This window comes from Amblyraja radiata, chromosome 1, assembly GCF_010909765.2.
Source record: "Amblyraja radiata isolate CabotCenter1 chromosome 1, sAmbRad1.1.pri, whole genome shotgun sequence".
Classification (NCBI taxonomy): domain Eukaryota; kingdom Metazoa; phylum Chordata; class Chondrichthyes; order Rajiformes; family Rajidae; genus Amblyraja; species Amblyraja radiata.
In genome coordinates this window covers 90,221,893-90,246,313 of record NC_045956.1, presented here as the reverse complement: position 1 = coordinate 90,246,313, position 24,421 = coordinate 90,221,893, and the positions used below count along the sequence as shown (strand labels likewise).

The 24,421-nt window shown below is 43.4% G+C and overlaps 1 protein-coding gene across 1 annotated transcript in view; it reads right to left on the bottom strand.

The window, feature by feature from the left end:
* The window catches only part of zcchc4 (zinc finger CCHC-type containing 4), a 90,319-nt gene that overhangs the window by 7,258 nt on the left and 58,640 nt on the right, over window positions 1-24,421 (bottom strand). The window contains exons 6-9 of the mRNA XM_033026454.1: window positions 20,260-20,332; window positions 13,667-13,817; window positions 12,297-12,388; window positions 7,921-8,042 (exon numbers count right to left, since the gene is read on the bottom strand). Coding sequence (XP_032882345.1) covers window positions 7,921-8,042; window positions 12,297-12,388; window positions 13,667-13,817; window positions 20,260-20,332 — 438 coding nt within the window. The remainder of the gene's footprint in view (window positions 1-7,920; window positions 8,043-12,296; window positions 12,389-13,666; window positions 13,818-20,259; window positions 20,333-24,421) is intronic.

Below are 24,421 nucleotides of genomic sequence, written 5' to 3'. Positions count from 1 at the left end.
TAACGCTGCATGGTAAATTCATTTCACTGCACTTTATGGGGCATGTGACAAATAAATTTAAACTTTGAACTTTGAAGTATTTTTTCAATAAATGTTAATGAAAAGTGTTTTAAATTGCAACTGTAAATGAATGCAATAGCGAAGTATTTTAATCTTAATCAATGTAATCGGCAAGACTTTTTTTAAATCCAACTGTTTTTAAATAAATGTGACTCAATGCATGGAACTCTTGCAAAATAAATGTCAATCAATTCAATTGCCAAGTTTTTCTTAAATAAATGTTAATCAATGAAATCGCCAAGTCTTTTTTCAAGCAGTCTAATTAAAGTGTAAAATCGTGAAGTAATAATTAAAATGCAAAATTGCCTTCTTTTTTGAAATTGAAAAAGTAAATCAATGCAATATCGATTAAAAAAAATGCAAGTAATATAAAATATATAAAAGCTTATCATCAAAGACAGCAAAGTCAGAATGTTCGGAAGAGCGGTTGTAGGGCTGTGCTCCGTTCACGTGGGACCCGGACCAGCAATCGTTTTTTTTTTAAGTTTAAAAAGGCAACTGTTGTAAAATAACAGCTAATGAATGAAATGGCGAAAAATATTTTCAAGCAGCAGTCTAATTAAAGTGTGAAATCCCGATTAATCAATACAATGGGCAATTTAAAAAAAAATGTTAATAAATGCAATGGACAAGTCTTTTTTCAATAAATGTTATGGGGCTGTCCCACTGTACGAGCTAATTCAAGAGTTCTCCCGAGTTTCCCCTGATTCGAACTCGGAGAATTACGGTAATAGCCGCTCGTGGGTACTCGGGGCTCTCGTGGACATTTTTCAACATGTTGAAAAATCTTCACGAGTCTTCCCGAATACGTGCCATTAGTGTTACGAGCCGCCAAGAGACGTCCCGAGCTCCGACGTACCCGCAACGTACATTCTATGTGCTTACCACGAGTTTGATTTTCTTTTAAACTCGGGAGAGCTCTTGGGTAAACTCGTGTAGTGGGACAGGCCCATTAATCAATGCAATGTCCAAGTTTAAAAATGCAACTATTGTAAAATAAAAGCTAATGAATGAAATGGCATTTTTTTTTGCAAGCAGCAGTCTAATGAAAGTGTGAAATCCCGATTAATCAATACAATCGACAATTTCAATAAATGTAAAAGTGGCAATTTAAAAAAAATGTAAATAAATGCAATCGGCAAGTCTTTTTTCAATAAATGTAAAAAAGATGAAAAATTAAAAAGCAACCCGCAACCCGTTTAAAATGACGTTAAAAATATATAAAAGCTTATCGTTAAAGAGAGCAAGGTCAGAATGAAACAGTCAGCTCTGAACTGGATCTTCACCTGACTGTTTTGGGAGAGGGCTTGAAGGACATTGTAGAAGAGCGGTTGGAAGAGTGACCAATGGTGAAGTGGCAGCGTGCAAGAGTGACCAATGGCGAAGTCGTTTTTGAAATTCAAGTGTTTGAAAATCTGGAAAGTGGCGTTGGAGCGCTAGAGTGCCCCTCCCGGCCAGAGTGGCCCATCCTGCTTTGCAAGCTGTCATTGGAGCGCTGGAAAGTGCATTGTGACCTCACTCGGTCGGAAAATGGGTGAGTCTGGGCTGTTTTTAAAACTTTAAACGATTAAAACCGAAAATATAGGTGGGAATGCGACGGGAAGATGTTTATCGTCTCGACGGGGAAAATATGAGTAGGATGTGTAAAAACGGGAAGGCTGTGGCCAATTAGGAAATAACCAGATATTGACACACACACAGCCACAAGCAAGACGAAGAGATTTAGTATTATAGAGATTCACAGAACAAAACATGATCTGCATTCTCAATAACTCATTGGTGAAAAAGCTGTCAAGGAAGTGGGATTAAAGGATCCCACTTCCAAAGCTAACCAATGTCTAACAGTTACTTGCTTTCAGCAGGAGCAGTAAAACAAATGAGAAAACTGACACAAGCGCCTCTGAGCTTAACCAAGACTCCCATTCCTGAGCATGGGAATGCAGAAAGCAGAGTGAATATTGAGGAAGGTCAAGACTTTGTGGCCTCCCCACACACCCCTTTCTCTCCATCCTCCCCTGTGCCCCACCTGGATTCACACCTTTTCTCCCCTCCCCATCCTTCCACCTACATTCCTTCCTCTAGCCACACAATTCAGAACTCTTCAATCCTTTTGTATCTCACCTTGGTTTTTTCATCTGCCTTTGTTTAACCATCTGCCTATCACCCCCCCCCCCCCACCCCCACCTGTGTTTACCTGTTACCTACCAAGCTTTGTCCAGCCGTCCATCCCCTCTCTTCCAGCTTTCTTTTCTTCCCTGCCCCCCTCCCCACTACAATCAGCCTGAAGAAGGACCCCGACCTGAAATGTCACCTATCCATGTTCTTGAGGAATGCTGCCTGACCCGCTGAATTACTCCAACACATAGAAACATAGAAAATAGATGCAGGAGTCGGCCATTCAGCCCTTCGAGCCAGATCATGGCTGATCATGCTTCAATATGATCATGGGTGATCATCCAAAATCAGCACCCCGTTCCTTTTTCCTCAAATCCTTTGACTCTGTTAGCCTTCAGAGCTAAATCTAACTCTCTCTTGAAAACATCCAGTGAATTGGCCTCCACTGCCTTCTGTGGCAGATAATTCCACAGATTCACAACTGGGTGAAAAGATTTTCCCTCATCTCAGTCCTAAATAGCCTACCTCTTATTCTTAAACTGTGACCCCAGACTCTGGACTCCTGCATCTAGCCTATCTAATCCCTTAAGAATTTTATATGTTTACTAGACCAAGTGCAGACCCGTTGGGTCTGTTTCCCCAACGGCGTTTTGCGGGGGGGGGGGGGGGGGGGGGGGGGAAGGGGGGGCTGCGGCATCAAACTCACATTAACCACTCCCCAAACACACAGGTGGGGGGAGGGGGGATGTGAAGAGGGGAGGGAGGGGAGGGAGGGGAGAGGAGGTGGAGGAAACGGGACAGATTTGGGAGGGAAAGGAGAGCGGGGTAGGGGGTGAGAGAAGGGGATGGGGAGGGAGATGTGGGGGAGGGGGAGGATGGGGAGGGAGGGGAGGAGGGAGGGAGGGGGAGAGGGGTGGGGGGGAGAGGGGAAAGAGGGGGGAGGGAGAGTGGAGGGGGAAGGGGGAGAGGTGGAAGAGTGGGGAGGGAGGGGGAGAGGGGTAGGGGGAGTGATGGAAGAGGGACAGAGGGGTAGGAGGAAGGGGGCGGGTGGAGAGAGGGAAGGGGGTGGCGTAGAGAGGGAAGGGGGGTGGGGGAGAGAGGGATGGGTGGGAGAGGGAGAGGGGTGAAGAGAGGGAAACATAGAACCATTGAAATTAAGTGCAGGAGTAGGCCATTCGGCCCTTCGAGCCTGCACCACCATTCAATATGATCGTGGCTGATCATCCAACTCAGTATCCTGTACCTGCCTTCTCTCCATACCCCCTGATCCCTTTAGCCACAAGGGCCACATCTAACTCCCTCTTAAATACAGCCAATGAACAGGCCTCAACTACCTTCTGTGCCAGTGAATTCCAGAGATTCACCACTCTCTGTGTGAAAAATGTTTTTCTGATCTCGGTCCTAAAAGATTTACCCCTTACCCTTAAACTGTGACCCCTTGTTCTGGACTTCCCCAACATCTGGAACAATCTTCCTGCATCTAGCCTGTCCAACCCCTTAAAAATGTTGTACGTTTCTATTAGATACCCCCTCAATCTTCTAAATTCTAGCATGTACAAGCCGAGTCTATCCAGTCTTTCGTCATATGAAAGTCCTGACATCCCAGGAATCAGTCTGGTGAACCTTCTCTGTACTCCCTCTATGGCAACAATGTATTTGAACATTGGGCATTGTGACATCACACAATGGAACGTTCGCCAAGTGCTTGTGCTCCTGCAAAGGCATATGTAAATTAATCCATTCCGAGTGGACAGATGTGAGCATCAGGCATTGTGACATCACACGATGGAACGTTCACCAAGTGCTTGTGCTCCTGCAAAGGCATATGTAAATGAATCCATTCCGATTGGACATCTGTGAGCATCGGGCATTGTGACATCACACGATGGAACGTTCACCAGGGGCTGGGGCTGGTGCTGGTTCTATGGGTGAGAAGCCAGTTTATTTTTGAAATATTGGGGGGTGGGGGGGGGGGGGGGGGGAGAAGGATTTGATTAAAAACGTGTACTTAAACACGACGAAATGTAATGAGGAGCAGATACTTAGAAAGAAAAGTGAAATCTCTACCGAAATGGAAAAGATGTCGGCGAATCTGCGTCTGGTTTCGGAGTTGCAGGGAATCAAAGGAAGAAATGCGGCCAGAAGCCGTACATGTAAATGGATCCATTCCGATTGGACGTCTGCGAGCGTCGGGCATTGCGATTGGACGTCTGCGAGCATCGGGCATTGTGACATCGCACGGCGGGAACGAATCGAAAGGCAGAAAGGCAGCCGGACGCCAGCCGGACGGATGGGACGAGAGTTTTATATATTAACTAGACCAAGTGCAGACCCGTTGGGTCTGTTTCCCCAACGGCGTTTGCGGGGGGTGGGGGGGGGTGAGAAGAGGGGAGGGAGGGGAGAGGAGGAGGAGGAGGAAACGGGATAGATTTGGGAGGGAAAGGAGAGCGGGGTAGGGGGTGAGAGATGGGGAGAGAGATGTGGGGGAGGGGGGATGGGGCAGATTGGGAGGAGGGAGGGTTGGGGAGAGGGGGGGGGGGCAGAGAGGGGAAAGAGTGGGGAGGGAGAGTGGAGGGGGAAGGGGGAGAGAAGTGGAAGAGTGGGAAGTGAGGAGGAGAGGGTAGGGGGAGTGATGGAAGAGGGACAGAGGGATAGGGGGAAGGGGGTGGGGTAGAGAGGGAAGGGGGGGTAGAGGGTAGGGGAGAGAGGGATGGGAGAGGGAGAGGGGTGAGGAGAGGGAGAGGGGGAGGAGAGAAGGGGAGAGAAGTGGAAGAGTGGGGAGGGAGGGAGGGGTAGAGGGGTAGCGGGAGTGGTGGAAGAGAGACGGGGTGAGTGGTGGAAGAGGGACAGAGGGGTAGGAGAAGGGGTGGGAGAGAGGGAAGGGAGGGGAAGAGAGAGGGGTGGGGGTGAGAGAGGCGTGGGGTAAGGGGATAGAAGTGGATGAGTGGGGAGGGAGGGGTAGGGGGAGTGGTGAAAGAGGGACAGAGGGGTAGGGGGAAGGGGGTGGTGGTAGAGAGGGAAGGGGGGGTGGGGGAGAGAGGGATGGGTTGGAGAGGGAGAGGGAAACATAGAAGCATAGAAATTAAGTGCAGGAGTAGGCAATTCAGCCCTTCGAGCCTGCACCACCATTCAATATAATCATGGCTGATCATCCAACTCAGTATCCTGTACCTGCCTTCTCTCCATACCCCCTGATCCCTTTAGCCACAAGGGCCACATCTAATTCCCTCTTAAATATAGCCAATGAACTGACCTCAACTACCTTCTGTGGCAGAGAGTTCCAGAGACTCACCACTATCTGTGTGAAAAATGTTTTCCTCATCTCAGTACTAAAGGATTTCCCCTTTATCCTTAAACTGTGACCCGCTTGTTCTGGACTTCCCCAACATCGGGAACAATCTTCCTGCATCAGACAAATGCAATTCAGGACTTTTCTCTTCACAAGCAAAGTCAGAATGACGGTTAGTGAAGAATTCGAATAATCGCGGAGCGTTCAGATGGTGCGCGCGCCTCCTGCACCAAAGGGGGGGGGGGGGGCGTGTGTCGTCACACACAAAGATCTTGTAGCGGAGAGCTCCGCTATAAGATCTTTGGTCACATAATAAGCACGCGCCTCCACAAACAGATGAGCGTCTTGTTGAATGGAGTGCGCGTGGCTGCCTCCACAAACAGTCACACACACTGTGGACCCGCCCCCACAAAAAATATTGTGTGAGGAAGGGGAGGAGGAGGGTGGAGAGGGAGAGGGGGAGGGGGGGGGGGGAGGAGAGGATGGGGGAGAGAGGTGAAGGGAGGGGGTGGTGGAGGGGTTGGAGCGGGCGTGCATGAGTCGAGAGAAGAGAGAAGGGCAGAGAGAGAGAGAGGCTGGTACAACAACAAAAAACCTGGATAAACTCAGCGGGTGCAGCAGCATCTTTGGACCGAAGGAAGAGGGCAACGTTTTTGGCCGAAACCCCTTCTTCCGGGTTTCGCTCCATAGATGCTGCCGCACCCGCTGAGTTTATCCAGGTTTTTTTTATGTCTAACTTCGATTTTCCAGCATCTGTAGTTCCTTCTTAAAGACAGAGACTGTGCACGGTAAGGGAATGAGGAGGGAGAGGGGGAAGAGTGTGGAGGGAGGGGAGAGTGGGATGGGAGGGGGAGAGGGGTGGGGGGAGAGAGGGGAAAGAGTGTGGGGGGGGGAGGGGGGGTCTAAGCTATAACAGTAAATTAAACATTGTCACTAATGCCAGCGTGTTGTAGAGTAATCACTGCTGATGTGCTGGAACACAAAGAAGGACCTCATGAATCAACTAAATCACTTCAGCAGGGACTTTGCTTTCTTGCACTTTAATCGACCTCGCAGCACTTTCTTCAGCTTTTTTTATGCTTTTCCCACTAAATACAATGAACCTGCTGCAAGTTTCCACGACATTTATTCCACAGATCGACACATCGGAATCTCCAGTAAAACAGGCATCTGTGAAGATCCCTCAGCCATTTTGTGTGCTAGCCTGAAACAAAGCGCGTGATTGGCCAACTGGCAGACAACTCAATGTCAAACGTGCTTTGATTGGACTAAAAAATTCCCGACATTTTTCCCGTTTTTCTCTAATTTAATAAAAATGTGCAAGTCTTCTTCATATCGAGTTTCAGGGGTGATTTATATAAATATTTTTACACAATATGTGAAAATTTCATGTAGTTTGGTGACTTGGGTCACGAAACTGCAGAATAAAGCTCCTCGGCCCACAGCCTATTCTCTGTACTCCCAATATGGCAACAATGTATTTGAACATTGGGCATTGTGACATCACACGATGGAACGTTCACCAGGGGCTGGGACTCCTGCAAAGGCATATGTAAATGAATCCATTTCGATTGGACATATGTGAACATTGGGCATTGTGGCATCACACAATGGAATGTTCAGCAGGTGCTGGGGCTGGTGCTGATTCTATGGGTGAGAAGCCAGTTTAGTTTTGAAATATTGGGGGGGGGGGTGAAGGATTTGATTAAAAACGTGTACTTAAACACGACGAAATGTAATGAGGAGCGGATACTTAGAAAGAAAAGTGAAATCTCTACCGAAATGGAAAAGACGTCGGCGATTCTGCGTCTGGTTTCGGAGTTGCAGAGAATCAAAGGAAGAAATGCGGTCGGAAGCCGTAAATGTAAATGGATTCATTCCGATTGGACGTCTGCGAGCGTCGGGCATTGCGATTGGACGTCTGCGAGCATCGGGCATTGTGACATCGCACGGCGGGAACAAATCGAAAGCAGGCAGGCAGCCAGACGGCAGCCGGACGGATGGGGCGAGACTTTTATATATTAACTAGACCAAGTGCAGACCCGCTGGGTCTGTTTCCCCAACGGCGTTTGTGGGGGTGGGGGGGGGGTGAGAAGAGGAGAGGGATGGGAGAGGAGGAGGAGGAAACGGGATAGATTTGGGAGGGAAAGGAGAGCGGGGTAGGGGGTGAGAGATGGGGAGAGAGATGTGGGGGAGGGGGGATGGGGAAGATGTAGTTCCGTGTTTCTACAAGATCAAGACTGGGATTGGCTTTGATACCCTCTAACTAACTTTTCATACGTGTCACCCCTTAAAAGTCTTAACCATTATTAAGACTTTAAAGGTTGCTAACATGATTATTTTGAGAATCATTATCTCGGTTTCTCTCTGAGATTCAATATATTCAAAAATGAGAAAAATCTTATTAGAACAGCTGAACATTTTCATTACGGAGCATTTTTGAATTAGAGGTTTACCTGTATCCTTCTTCTGCAGGCAATATGACAGTTTTAGGCAGAAGGTTGGTAAATATGCGTACAGGAGATTGTTTACGTCCACTGTTCCCATGCTTGTAGAGTGCATGGTTATCGTAATCCACCTGTAAAATCATGATTTTATCAGCGTAATTGTAATGGACACTTCTGACTCTTTTAATTTCTCTGAAGCAAACAAATCTACCATCTAGTCTCCATTTGTACAAGCTATAGAGTATAAATACATATTTCAAACACATCAATATACATGGGCAAAACATAAAGTGCTGGAGTAACTCAGCGGGTCAGGCAGCAGCTGTGGAATAAAATGGATAGGCAATATTTCAGGGCAGGACCATTCTTCAGGTCAATTCATTCCTTACATTCCCTCCACAGATACTGCCTGACCCACTGAGTTGCTCCAGCACTTTATGTTTTGCTTGTGATTGCAACATCTACAGTTCCTTATGTCTCTATGCTATTTACATCCTCAACCTGTTGAAGAAATATTTCAGTCATTTAAATAATTATTCATCTTTAGTGACAGTTAAAATTTTGTTTGAATACTTGTAATATTCACAAAGAAAACTCTATCAGATTCAAAAGAAGAAAGTTTGCCCACAAGATTAAATAACAAACTCCACTTGACCGAGTTTTGAAAAAGCTGCCTATTGCTGATGAGTGCTGAAAGACAACATTCCTTTCCATGGCTTGCTATCTTTTGTAAAAAGCACCATGAGGAAATTCCAGTTCTTTCACATACCTAGAAAGGCAACTCATTTCGCTCCCCAATTCAAGTTGAGGTCATTAAAATAGTTCCTCATCCTCAAACACCACACATGAAAAATGACCAAAACAATGGAACATACTGTCTCAAATGAAAGTCAATATTTCAGTGAAAGGGAAGTGAAGATACAAGACAATTGGCATAAAAAACCCCAGCCCCTAACGTGCAACTACATGTGAGACCACAGTAGAGAGCCCTTCGAAATTCAGTGGGAAATTAGAACTTCACATCTGGAGACTAAAGCACTGTTGGTAGAAGAAATGGAAGAATACCTCAGCCCAAATTTCAACATCTCACTCTAGGTAGGTTCATGCCAGGGCACAGCACAGTAAAAATGCCAAACATTTTACTATGTATCTTGAACTCATAGAAGCATAGAAAATAGGTGCAGGAGGAGGCCATTCGGCCCTTCGAGCCAGCACCGCCATTCATTGTGATCATGGCTGATCGCTCCCAATCATTAACCCGTGCCTGCCTTCTCCCCATATCCATTGATTCCACTAGCCCCTAGAGCTCTATCTAACGCTCTCTTAAATCCATCCAGTGATTTAGCCTCCACTGCCCTCTGTGGCAGGGAATTCCACAAATTCACAACTTTCGGGTGAAAAAGTTTTTTCTCAGTCTTAAATGGCCTCCCCTTTATTCTAAGACTGTGACACCTGGTTCTGGACTCGCCCAACATTGGGAACATTTTTCCTGCATCTAGCTTGGCCAGTCTTTATAATTTTATATGTTTCTATAAGATCCCCCCCTCAACCTTCTAAACTCCAGTGAATACAAGCCTAGTCTTTTCAATCTTTCCTCATATGACAGTCCCGCCATCCCAGGGACTCTCGTGAACCTATGCTGCACTGCCTCAATCACAAGGATGTCCTTCCTCAAATTAGGAGACCAAAACTGTGCACAATACTCCAGATGTGGTCTTACCAGAGCCCTATACATCTGCAGAAGTACCTCTTTACTCCTAGAACTAAACTTGATGCTATGGGAAAAACCTGGCCAGCAAGCTTGGCTGTGGATAGCAAAATAGATACAACTATAGCAGCTTTTAAAGGAATACTGTTTTCCCAAAGGAGATAGTTTAGGAACGAATCAGAAAAGTTGAAAATAGGTTTGTTTAGTTTAGTTTATTGTCATGACTACTAAGTTACAGTGAAAAGCTTTTGATGCGTGCTAACAAGACTGCAAAAAGAGTGTCAATCGAGCCATCCACAGTGTACAGATACATGACAAAGGGAATAACATTTTGTGCAAGATAAAGTCCAGTAAGTCTGATTAAAGGTGGTCCAAGGGTCTCCAATGTGGTAGATAGTAGCTGGTGCAGCAATACAAGTGGGGAGCAGTGACTGCTGAGAATTGAGGACTAATTATCCAGCCTCAAGAAGGGAGTTTAGAACCTCTGGGCTGAAGTTCTCCCTCCATTTACAAACAGAGGTAACAGCTGCTTGGCTTATGGGCGCTAATTAAGTTAATGATTGTAACTGGCTGAAAGTAAGGAAGAAAAATGAATAGGACCAGAGGTAGAACAGCAAAAGTAATTACATTGCACAGTTCTGTTCACAACTAACAGCGTTTCACAATGAACAGCAAATCCATGCTTATGCCCCTCTCCCACTTAGGAAACCTGAACGGAAATCTCTGGAGACTTTGCGCCCCATCCAAGGTTTTCGTGCGGTTCCCGGAGGTTGCAGATGGTTGCCGGAGGTTGCAGGTAGTGGAAGCAGGTAGGGAGACTGATAAAAACCTCCGGGAACCGCACGGAAACCTTGGGTGGGACGCAAAGTCTCCAGAGGTTTCCGTTCAGGTTTCCCAAGTGGGATAGGGGCATTACTGAGAAACCTTTGATGTTCTAGAAAACACAGCCTTTATCTTTTTACCAGGTGCCAAAGCATAAGAGCACAGTATTCCTGAATGCTGCATTGGCAACAAAGGAACAGCAAGAAGTGGTTGAGGCATCAAGAACATAGTGTCTCTGTGATTTAAGGCTTTTAGAAACATAGAAACATAGAAATTAGGTGCAGGAGTAGGCCATTCAGCCCTTCAAGCCTGCACCGCCATTCAATATGATCATGGCTGATCATCCAACTCAGTATCCCATACCTGCCTTCTCTCCATACCCTCTGATCCCCTTAGCCACAAGGGCCACATCTAACTCCCTCTTAAATATAACCAATGAACTGGCCTCGACTACCCTCTGTGGCAGAGAGTTCCAGAGATTCACTATTCTCTGTGTGAAAAAAAGTTCTTCTCATCTCGGTTTTAAAGGATTTCCCCCTTATCCTTAAGCTGTGACCCCTTGTCCTGGACTTCCCCAACATCGGGAGCAATCTTCCTGCATCTAGCCTGTCCAACCCCTTAAGAATTTTATAAGTTTCTATAAGATCCCCTCTCAATCTCCTAAATTCTAGAGAGTATAAACCAAGTCTATCCAGTCTTTCTTCATAAGACAGTCCTGACATCCCAGGAATCAGTCTGGTGAACCTTCTTTGCACTCCCTCTAGGGCAATAATGTCCTTCCTCAGATTTGGAGACCAAAACTGTACGCAATACTCCAGGTGTGGTCTCACCAAGACCCTGTACAACTGCAGTAGAACCTCCCTGCTCCTATACTCAAATCCTTTTGCTATGAAAGCTAACATACCATTCGCTTTCTTCACTGCCTGCTGCACCTGCATGCCTACTTTCAATGACTGGTGTACCATGACACCCAGGTCTCGCTGCATCTCCCCTTTTCCTAGTCGGCCACCATTTAGATAATAGTCTGCTTTCCTGTTTTTGCCACCAAAATGGATAATTTCAATTTTAATTTCAGAGCAATTCCTCAGTGGAATCAGGTGTAGTGGATGCATGGGATAAACCTATTCTCCCAAGTTATGGCCTCAGGTTGTTTTTTCAAGTAATGAAGGGAATGTAAAATGCTGCAGATTCAGTGTATTTTGGCTGCTTTCTGGATATCAGCTGTTAATGATGGTCCTGATTTGAAATCGGGGCAACATTTATTGTGTGTCTAGAACTGCTCATCTCGATCAAGATGGAAATCATTAAAAATACTAACTGATTGTTGCCTGGCCTATCTAACTGCACCACTCTGATGTCAATATACCCTACTGTGATTGATTTCATGCATTATGGAGGGAAAACTTGGAACAAAACATTGAATATATTAGACTGAAAATAGAAGCCAGTGCTTTCAACATTTAACAGAGTAATTGTGATGGCTCACTTAAACTTGTAAAATCAGACCAAGGCTGTTTAAAGGAGTGGATGTGAAAGTGGGATAGGATAGGATAGGATAGGACTAGTGCAAATGGGTGATCAATGGTCAGCAAGGATTCAGTAGGCCAAAGGGCCAGTTTTCATGTTGTATCTCTAAACTCCAGAACTTTAAAACCCCCCAAAACTACTACTACAAAGTATGGTATGTTGGGACTTGAGCAAACAGTGCCCTGGGTCAGAACCTCTGTTGATTATTGATATATGAGAGGCAAAAAGAAAGACACAACTTGATCTACCATTTATTCTTGTTTTAGACATGAATGAAATGTACCCTCTGAAGCAGTGTAAAAACTGTACATATGAAGAAGCGACTCACTTGGTAATCAAGCATGCTAAATGTTGGGAAACACTGTAGAATGCGAGGTTCAAAAAAGTATGGAAAAATCCAAAATATTGGCAATTCATCATCTGCAGAATGAAAATAAAACATAATAAGCCACGTGTGGAAAGTTGTTCAGAATAAAAAGTCTTGCATTGAATGGGAAGCATTATTTTATTAACAACGTATTTAATATAAATATAGGTTCTCATCTTTCTTTCCGTCTTTTCATCTTTATGGTGTAAATATGCCAACCATGGAGATTGGGAAACAAACTCAGCACCTCTGATCTTTCACAAGACGATTTTAAAAAACTTTATGAAATATTTATTGATTGGGGAAAAAAAGGACACCAAGTGCTGGGGTAACTCAGTGGGTCAGGCAACACCCTTGGATAACATGGATAGGTGACATTTCGGGTCAGGTTGATCTCAAATTGAACAAAAATCCAGATAGACTCCATGTGAATTCTCCAAAAGCCTCCAGGTGTGATGCAAAGTTGAAGTGTGTTCTTGCATACAGAATTAAATTACAAGGACAGGTTGTATCATTTCCTCTAATATTACTGAAATTGAGGGCTGATCTGATCAAAGCATTTAGAATGTTAAAGCGATTATAATGAAGGGAAATATTTTAACTGGTAATCATAATCTGGAATGGAATTCAGGTACATTTCAACAATAACTTTCAAAAGCAAATGGACAAAAGGGTCCAGATAAAGTGTTGACTGTCATTTCCCAGCAGCACTCCCTTCTCTACTCCAGATTCCAGCATCTGCAGTCTCTTGTGCCTTCATAAAAGCGAAGTGGTGTGTTTTGGTTATACAGAGCATCGTGTTTGGTTTTGGACACTGCACATCATAAAGGACAAACTCTCCTTGAAGGGTAAACTGCGTAGATTCAGCTGAATGATATTGGCTGAAGAATATGAGATTGGAGGATTAAATATGGTATGAAATTCCTTGATTGACGACTTAAGAGATAATCTAAGGGAGATGTTTAAAAATATTTGAAAGGCTTGATAGGATAAATACAAAAAGTATTTCAACTAGTGTGGATTGTAAATCTGAAAATTTAAGCAAGATGTAAGCTAACCAGGTAATATTCTCCAATAGGTTTTGGTTGGAGTAATAATTGGAGATGCTTTCACTGAGATCATTAGTTATTTATTATAAACGCGCATTAAAGAGTTTTGGAGCAAAGCAAATGGAGGAGGTTTAGACAAGGGAACCAAATGGGATTTTTCATGTCACGTTTATACTTTACAGAAACTGATCTCAGATGAGAAATGACCTGCTCCAATTCAAATAACTCTGTATTGTTTCATGCAAAACATTCTTCCTCCAAATACTTGAAAGCCATCTGTACCTTCATTCTGTGAGGTCTTCCACGTGGCAACAATCTTTTTAAAACTGTGAGCTAGTGCCTCCACCAGGCCCCCAAATGGTGGGTCAGTCACCATAATAATAGGCACTCCGTTGTCCTGACACATGAACATTCGAAATGCTTCAAAGGCAGACTAAGAAAAATAAAGTGAGTGAGTGTCCAGGTGCTGCCCTCAATTTTCAATCAGGTTTTACAACTTCACTGACAATTGAGGTATGCAAAACAAACATTAAGTATATTAGTACATTTATTCTGAAATATTAGAAATAATAGGGCCAATACCTTTCCCTTTCACTGGCAGCACTATTAATACATATTAAAACATGTAGGGGAAAAATGATTTTCTTAATACATGGAATAACAATATGACAATATTATACAAAACAATATGTTTTTCTATAAAGCAATATGTTAAAATTCTCAGTTCAATGTCTGAGACAGAATATATGAAGCATATGGCAATATGCAACAAAATTAATTACACAATTGGTTAATTATGAGTAAAAGTTGGAGATGCAGGGCAAGGTTTACAGGGACTTTTTAACCTTTATGCCTTGTTACTCTATAATTTTTCATATGTGTGCAAAAGCAAAGCGAAAAACAAGGAGATTGGCAAGAAGGTGAGGAGAAAATCAGGAACAACACAATAATTTATTTACAAGAAGGAATTGTGCAACTGGGATTTTTCTTGATAAAACAGAGGTGGTATATGAGAAATTCAACAGAGAGCTGATCAATCTCAAGAAGGGCTTTCACAAATGGTAGGGATAAGTAAACAGAAGCGAAAGATGAAGATCATTAAGCAAAAATTGCAAAGGTTTAGAATGCACTATCTAAAAGATAGAGTAAGCTTATTGTCATTTATGGGAGCAATTTCACTATCAAGGCCAACAATTATCACTATTTCTGATAGTCGTAAAGGTGTTAGAATACTGCTACCTTAAACAATTGCACTCACTATGGTGGCAATGCTGCTGGGTAAGAAGTCCAAGGATTTAGAGACAGAATTAATGAGGGAATAGTAATATATTTCCAAGTGGGGATGGTGTGGCTTGGAGGGAAGTGCTTTACTCTATGAGGAGATGCATAATCAGACCAAATATTGCACAAGCATACCCACTTTGACTTTAAGGTGATTGGACCAAGTAGACTGCCCTGAGGAAGTCCTGCAATGATTTCCACCATTCACCAGGCAGCGGCACATGGGTGTTGGCAGGAGATGAATGCTAATTATCATGTTGCTTGTAACGCAATGCCAATGGTAAATAACAAAATAAAAGAGCTGGTAGAAGTTTCTAATCAAATAAAACCTGTAGCTAAGGCATTTTGCATGTTGAATTTCCTTAAACAAGCCCAGAGCTCATGTGGATCTTGGACAAGCAGCAACAAAGAGAAGCAGGGAGAAGAGCTGATTGGCTGAAGCCTGTGGGAAAGGTGAATCAGAGGTGAGTCAGAGGGGGAAAACAGTTTAAAAAGAGCGCCAAAAAGCAGCCAGACATAGCCCAGAGCTTACGTGGATCTTGGAGAAGCAGCAACAAAGAGAAGCAGGGAGAAGAGATGATTGGCTGAAGCCTGTGGGAAAGGTGAGTGTCACAGGGGAAAAATAGTTTAAAACTGAGGAATTTGGTTTGTAAATTGGTAAATTAGGCAATTTATCAGTCAATATGAGCAAGGCTGCTCTAAGGGAGCGGCAGTGGGGGAAGTGCCTTGTGAGTAAAGTGCGAGTCTTTGGCTCGAGAGTCTTGTGAGTAAAGTGTGAGTCTTTGGCTCGAGAGTCTTTGGCGAGGAGGCTGAGGGAGGACGCCACACCAAACGCTGGAGAAGGAGAGACGAAAGAAGGAGATGTCATGCAAGCTGATTCAATGTGATGCTTGCAGTATGTGGGAGGTGAAGGACACCACTGGTGCCTCTGGCTGCTACAAATGTAAGAAGTGCATCCAGGTACAGCTCCTGAAGGGGAGTAGGAGGCAACTGTGGCTGACAAGAGAAGTTAGGGATAGATTAAAACTAAAAGAAAAGATGTATAACACAGCAAAGAGTAGCCGGAAGCCAGAGGATTGGAAAATTTTCATAGGACAACAGAAGGAAACAAAACGGGCAATACGGGCTGAAAAGATGAAGTACAAGGGGCAGTTGGCCAGGAATATAAAGAAGGACAGTAAACGTTTCTTTAGATATGTTAAGGGGAAAAAGAATAGCAAAGTCAAATGTGGGTCCCTTGAAGGCAGACACGGGTGAAATTATTATGGGGCACAAGGAAATGGCAGAAGAGTTGAACAGGTACTTCGGATCAGTCTTCACAAAGGAAGACACAAACAATCTCCCAGAAGTACTGGAGGACAGAGGATCTAAGGGGGTAGAGGAACTGAAAGAAATTATCATTAGGCGAGAAATAGTATTGGGTAGGCTAATGGGACTGAAGGATGATAAATCCGCTGGGCCTGATGGTCTGCATCCCAAGGTCCTCAGGGAACTGGCTCTAGAATGCGGGATCTATTGAGGTTCCTGTGGATTGGAGGATAGCTAATGTTATCCCACTTTTCAAGAAAGGAGCGAGAGAGAAAACGGGGAATTACAGACCAGTTAGCCTAACTTCGGTAGTGGGAAAGATGCTGGAGTCAATTATTAAAGAGGTAATAATGCAGCATTTGGATAGCAGTAAAAGGATTAGTCCAAGTCAGCATGGATATATGAAAGGAAAATCATGCATGACTAATCTTCTGGAATTTTTTGAGGATGTGACAAGTAAAATGGATGAAGGGGAGCCAGTGGATGTGGTGTATCTAGACTTTCTGAAAGCCTTTGATAAGGTCCCGCACGGGAGACTGGTGACCAAAATTAGAGCACATGTTATTGGGGGTGCGGTGTTGACGTGGATAGAAAATTGGTTGGCAGACAGGAAGCAAAGAGTAGGAGTGAACGGTTCCTTTTCAGAATGGCAGGCAGTGGCGAATGGAGTGCCGCAAGGCTCGGTATTGGGGCCGCAACTGTTTACCATATATATTAATGATTTGGAAGAGGGAATTAGGAGCAACACTAGCAAGTTTGCGGATGACACAAAGCTGGGTGGCAGTGTGAACTGTGAAGAGGATGTTAGGAGGTTGCAGGGTGACTTGGACAGGTTGAGTGAGTGGGCAGATGCGTGGCAGGTGCAGCATAATATAGATAAATGTGAGGTTATCCACTTTGGCGGCAAAAACAAGGGGGCAGATTAGTATCTCAATGGGGTTAGGTTAGGTAAGGGGGAGGTACAGCGAGACCTGGGGGTCCTTGTACACCAGTCACTGAAAGTTGGCATGCAGGTACAGCAGGCAGTGAAGAAAGCTAATGGAATGTTGGAATCCTAACAAGAGGATTTCAGTACAGGAGTAAAGAGGTTCTTCTGCAGTTGTATAGGGCTCTTGTAAGACTACATCTGGAGTATTGGGTACAGTTTTGGTCTCCTAATTTGAGGAAGGACATTTTTCACCCAGAGAATTGTGAATTTGTGGAATTCCCTGCCACAGAGGGCAGTGGAGTCCAAATCACTGGATGGATTTAAGAGAGAGTTAGATCAAGCTCTAGGGGCTAGTAGAATCAAGGGATATGGGGAGAAGGTAGGCACGGGTTATTGATTGGGGCCGATCAGCCATGATCACAATGAATGGCTGATCGAAGGGCTGAATGGCCTCCTCCTGCACCTATTTTCTATGTTTCTAAAATATAAATTTTGAAAGCTGCTCATCATATCAACTTTAATCTAACTGTAATGAAATTTATATACTCCATATTATCCTGCAGAGCTCCACCCTCATTCGTGCTCCTCTGAAGAATCTTAATATTCCTTTTGCTCTGGCAGTCGAGGGAAGAACAAAATAGGAACAGGCAGCAGAATGCAATACATGAAAGTACAAGGGGCAACGAGACACAAGCCTCAACCTGATTGTATACAGTGCATTCAGAAAGTATTCAGACCCCTTCACTTTTTCCACATTTTGTTACGTTACAACCTTCTTCTAAAATGGATTTTCTTTTTTTTTTTTATCATCAATCTACACAATACCCAACAATAAAAAAGCAAAAACAGGTGTTTAGAAAATGTCGAAAAGTAATTAAAAATAAATAACTGAAATATTTCATTTACATAAGTATTCAGACCCTTTACTCAGTACTTTGTTGAGGCACCTTTGGCAGCGATTACAGCCTCAAGTCTTCTTGGTTATGACGCTACAAGCTTGGCACACCTGTATTTCTCCCATTCTTCTCTGCAGATCCTCTCAAGCTCTGTCAGGTTGGATGGGGAGCGTTGATGCACCGCTATTTTCAGGTCCCTCCAGAGATGTTCGATCGGGTTCAAGTCTGGGTTCTGGCTGGGCCATTCACAGACTTGTCACAAAGCCACTCCTGCATTGTCTTGGCTGTGTGCTTAGGGTCGTTGTCCTGTTGGAAGGTGAACCTCCGCCCCAGTCTGAGGTCCAGAATTCTCTGGAGCAGGGTTTCATCAAGGACATCTCTGTACTTTGCTCAGTTCATATTTCCCCTCAATCCTGACTAGTCTCCCAGTTCCTGCCGCTGAAAAACATCCCCACAGCATGATGCTGCCACCACCATGCTTCTCCGTAGGTTTTGTATTGGCCAGGTGATGAGCGGTGCCTTGTTTCCTCCAGACATAACGCTTGGCATTTAGGCCAAAGAGTTTAATTTTGGTTTCATCAGACCAGAGAATCTCCTTTCGATGCCTTTGGGCAAACTCCAAGCAGGCTGTCATGTGCCTTTTACTGAGGATTGACTTCCGTCTGGTCACTCTTCCATAAATGCCTGATTGGTGGAGTGCTGTTTGGTGCAGTGAAGGTTCTCCCATCTCCACTGAGGAACTCTGGAGCGCTGTCAGAGTGACCTCCCTGACCAAGGCCCTTCTCCCCCGATTGCTCAGTTTGGCCGGGCGGCCAGCTCTATGAAGAGCCCTGGTGGTTCAAAAGTTCTTCCTTTAAAGAATGACGGAGGTCACTGTGCTCTTCGGGCCCTGCAATGCTGCAGAAATTGTTTTATTCCCTTCCCCAGATATGTGTCTCGACACAATCCTGTCTCGGAGTTTTACAGCCAATTCCTTCGTCTTCATGGCTTAGTTTTTGCTCTGACATGCACTGTCAACTGTGGGACTTTATATAGACAGGTGTGTGCCTTTCAAAATCATGTCCAATTAATTTAATTTACCACTGGTGGACTCCAATCAAGTTGTAGAAACATCTCAAGGATAATCAATGGAAACAGGATGAACCTAAGCTCAATTTTGAATGTCATAGCAAAGGGTCTGAATACTTGTGTAAATGTGATATTTCAGTTATTTCTTTTTAATTACTTTGCAAATACTTCTAAGCACCTGTTTTCACTTCTTCATTCTGGGGTATTGTGTGTAGATTGATGATAAAAAAAAAAGAATTGAATCAATTTTAAAATAAGGCTGTAATGTAACAAAATGTAGAAAAGGTGATGGGGTCTCAATACTTTCTGAATGCACTGTATAGTCTAAGAATTTCAATACAACAGAGACAAAACTGACAAAATTATAGGCCAGACATGAATGCTAAAAAGAGCTCTGAATCTTTTGAAAATCAAGTAAAGATGCAAGAAGTCCTGAATTGGATGATAAATATATTATTGTAAATATTTAGAGTCTAATAACATTCAATAATCAGTAACTAGTTATTACTAGTACAGTGACTGATAGGGACATAGAAACAAGATTATGCTGCTTTTAATTCTGCAGCATGTTGTTTTGGTGCTAATTGTCAATAACAATAGCTGGGAGGAAGATCTAACAGAACCATGCATTTAGCCTACTTGGCAAATTGCCTGGCTTTAAATAATGGGATATAAATATATAAACTAGAATAAGTGGCAAATACTAGTTAGAGCATTAAAAAAATAATTACATCGGATAAGGAATGTGGTTGAAGGGCTAGGTTATTATTTCTTAAGGGTTTGATAAATGTGACATAGTGTTTGATATTATCTGTCAAATCTCCCCCTTTTAACCTAGGAAAGTCATAGACTCAAGATGCATGCTCTTTTGGTATATTACAGAAGGATACATTTCAACATTGGAAAGCTCTCATTTGTCAGTCATAGTATTCTGAACTGGTATTTTACTTATACACTTACACGTGATTCATTTTACTTTGGAATGAGGATTCTTTTTATGAGGTGATTTGTTTAGGATTACAAAAATACAAATGGATACAGATGGAGGAATTGACATCTGAATGGGGGCATTTGTCAATAATGTTTTGGTAGGGAAGAGATTAGGTTGGTGCAAAAGCACTTGAGTTCTTGAGTATTACGAGGATTAGTTGCTGTCCAACTTGAGTGAATTTGCCCCTAAGGCTGTTTTATCTCAAGCACTCCAATAGGCAACATACCGACGAGATGTAATTTGCACAAATTACATCTCATAAAACAAAAACAGAATCTTAACATAATCAAATAAGCGAAGGGAAGAACTGAACAAAAACTTTATTTTGACTTCCATTGCCTTTTTACATCTCTGCAATAGAACCAATATAATTAGATATTACATTTTATGCGACGCAACATACCTTTTCTCCAAAGAAATGATGATTAAACATATTATAGTGGCAGAACTCCTCCTCTGAATAAAATTGGGAATACCTAATATCAAAAAACAAAAGAGAACTCAAAGTAAGTTTTTCTAAATGTGTTTCAAATCATACACATCAGTTGTGGAATCAGAAATCTGGAGATTAAATTGAACAGCTCTTGAAAAATAATGCAGGATTTATAGGAACAAAATAAGAGGAATCTTGTATATTTTCTCAAACCAATAAATGGATTTTTCTTAAATACTGTATCCACATTTGTATCCACGGTCAATCATCAATCCTTCTGAATTTGAACTCAATCTGGTAATGGAATGGTAAAGAAGGGCCTATAATCCTATTCAGTAATATTCACCAGCACTATCGGCGGGGTGGGGGGGGGGGGGGGGGGGGGGGTTACTACCTAAACTGATTAAATCCTGCCCATTACCTAGACTCTAACTCCCATCCCCTGCCCCCACAACATTCTCATGATAACTCTTCCAGTTCAACAATGTACCAAATGGAAAAGAGTAAGTCCAACATAAGTATTTATCGCTGACATACAATTAAAGAATATGGCTGATGGCTAATCTGGCGCATTCGATCAGCCAGATGGCAGAGAACATAGAACAGTGCAGCAGAAGAACAGGTCCTTTGGCCCACAATGTCTGCGTCTGCCTGCACATCATCCATATCCCTCTATTCCAGGCCATCAAAAGGCCAAAAGGGACTTCTGCTCCAAGCTGGAGGATGAGACGGATGTTCGGCAGCTGTGGCAGGGCCTGAATGCAATCTCCTGCACCTCCTACAAGGCAAAATCAGGAGGTAGCTCGAATGTCGGCGTAGCTTCACTCCCTGACGAGCTCAATGCGTTTTACGCACGCTTTGATAGGGAGAACACTGAAGTGCCTTCTCAAGCCCCATTTCACTGTGATGGTATATCACCACTGTCACAGAGGCCGACGTCAGAAAATCCTTCAGAGGGGTGAACCCTCGAAAAGAATCCGGACCTGATGGTATACCCGGTCGTGTTCTAAAAACCTGTGCGGACCAACTAGCTGGAGTTTTTATGGACATTTTCAACCTCTCACTTCTGAGGTCTGAGGTTCCCCACCTGCTTTAAAAGGGCATCAATTAAGGCCCAAGAAGAGCAAGGTGATGAAGTGCTTTGAGAGGTTGATCATGGCACATATCGACTCCTACCTCAACAAAAACCTGGACCCACTGCAGTTCGCTTACCGCCACAACAGATCAACGGTGGAAGCGATCTCGCTGGCTCTCCACTCCGCTCTGGACCACTTGGATAACAAAAACTCATACGTCAGGCTGTTATTCATTGATTACAGCTCGGCATTTAATACAATCATCCCCTCCAAGCTGGTTACCAAACACTCAGAACTGGGTCTCTGCGCATCCCTCTGTAATTGGATCCCCCACAAACTGTTCGAATTGGGGGAAAAGTGTCAGCCTCGATAACAATCAGCACGGGAGCAACTCAAGGCTGCGTGCTCAACCCCCTGCTGTACTCACTCTATACTCATGACTGCGTAGCCGGTCATAGTGCGAACTCCATCATAAAGTTCGCTGGCAACATCACTGTTGTGGGACGTATCACTGATGGGGACGAGTCAGAGTATAAAAGTGAGATCAACCGACTGACCAAATGGTGCCAGCACAATAACCTGGCCCTCAACACCAGAAAAACCAAGGAACTGATTGTGGACTTTGGAAGGGGTAGGATGGGGACCCACAGTCCCGTTTATACCAAAGGGTCGATAGTGGAAAGGGTCAAGAGCTTCAATCCCCTCGATGGAAGGGATAAATCCCCTCGATGGAAGGGAGGTCAGAGCCGATGATGGACTGGGCAGTGTTTACTATTTTTTGTAGTCTTTTCCTCTCCAGGGCGCTCAAGTTGCCGTACCAAGCCACGATGCAACCGGTCAGCATGCTCTCTACTGTGCACCTGTAGAAGTTAGAGAGTCCTCTTTGACAAACCGACTCTCCGTAATCTTCTCAGGAAATAGGCTGATGAGCTTTCTTGATGATTGCATTAGTGTTCTCGGACCAGGAAAGATCTTCAGAGATGTGCACGCCCAGGAATTTGAAGCTCTTGACTCTTTCAACCATCGACCCGCTGATATAAACAGGGCTGTGGGTCCCCATCCTACTCCTTCCAAAGTCCACAATCAGTTCCTTGGTTTTGTTGGTGTTGAGGGCCAGGTTATTGTGCTGGCACCATATGGACAGTCGCTCGATCTCTCTTCTATACTCGGACTCACCCCCATCAGTGATACGTCCCACAACAGTGGTGTCATCAGCGAACTTGATGATGAAGTTCACACTGTGACCGGCTACACAGTCATGAGTATAGAGGGAGTACAGCAGGGGGGTGAGCACGCAGCCTTGAGGTGCTCCCGTGCTGATTGTTATCGAGGCTGACACATTTCTACTAATATGAACAGACTGTGGTCTGTGAATGAGGAAGTCGAGGATCCAATTGCAGAGGGATGCGCAGAGACCCAGTTCTGCGAGTTTGATAACCAGCTTGGCGGGGATGATTGTGTTAAATGCCGAGCTGTAATCGATGAATAACAGCCTGACATATGAGTTTTTGTTGTCCAAGTGGTTCACAGCGGAGTGGAGGGCCAGCGAGTTCTATATGCTTTAATTTCAGGTAATCCAAGTAAGATTGTTTCATATTTGTTTCAGACTGCTTCAATCTATAATAACTGAAAATTTTTCAGTTCTCTTACTTTTTAAGAAAGTTATGGCCATTTGACTGTCCTCGATCACAGCTTTTGTGTTAAGTCAATGGAAAAGCAATAGGGAACAAAATACTAATTTCCGAGTATGAAAATGGCCATAACATTTTTAATACTGAAGATAATCTAGTGAATTAGGTGTCAAATTAAACTTCTTTTTATGCTTTATCTGATGGAACAAATTGCAGACTTGATTTTTAAAATCACAAAATGTTGTAACATTGCAGTTTATATGTTAATTGGCTTCTATAAATTGCCCCTCGTGTGTAGGATGTGAATGTGCGATAACATGGAACTAGTATATGGTGATCAATGTGGACTGAGTGGGCTGAAAGGCCTGTTTCCAAGCTGTATCTCTAAGCTCTTAAAGCATTTGAATGTAGAGCGGGACTTTAATTTTCCTGTACAGGGTACTACTATTATTTGAATTTATCCATTATCAAAACTTGCTATTATCTATATTTAAATAAAATATTATTTTAAATCTCATGATTTTAGAAGTGGCCAAAATTATACACTAACTTCTCACCATGATCTCAATTGCTATTAAACATAATAAATCCTTCTTGCCATGTTGTCTGGTTTTCAACTGCATTTTTTGACAAAGCCCTTCAGTCTGAAGAAGGATCCAACCCAAAACATCACCTATCCATTTCACTAGAGATGCTGCCTGACCCGCTGAGTTACTCCAGCACTTTGTGTCATTCCTAGAATTTTATACATTTCCACAAGATCATCTCACTCTTCTGGATTCGAGAGACTGCAGACCTATCCTGCTTTACCTCTCCTTATACAAAACACCTTCCTTCCTGGAATCAATCTGGCAAATTTCACTTTATTCCGCATTTTGCAACTATATTCTTCCTTGAATGTGGGGACCAGACAATGTTCTAGATGCTATCTCAGCAGGATTCTCAGTAATTGCAGAACAATGTCTTTACTCTTGTACTCAAATTATCTTCCAATAGAAGCTAGCTATTTGCCTTTGATTCAAATACAATTTACAGCAGGGAAAGAGAGGGAAAACTGGATGAAGCAAACAATGGCATCTTAATGTGCATATATTACATTGGACTACTTAACCTGTGCAGCAGTGAATATTTAAAATCAATGAGATGCTGTGTGGACCATAAACCTGTTAGAGTTTCTGTGACTGAACACAACAATACCAGTCACTGTTCAAGGCTATTAATAAACTTTAGCATTTGTATCTTCACGTAGGAGACCAAATATATCAGCAGCTGGCTACATAAAATGTTTTACGCAAGTAATTCTCGGAAGCAAAAATGTTCTGCACTGTTGCACAACAGTATTTTTGATGAAACATTTTTAACAAGCAGGGAAGTGTGTTTCTGCCTGTCATTGTAGTGTTAATTTGGATCAGTCCACTTTTATCC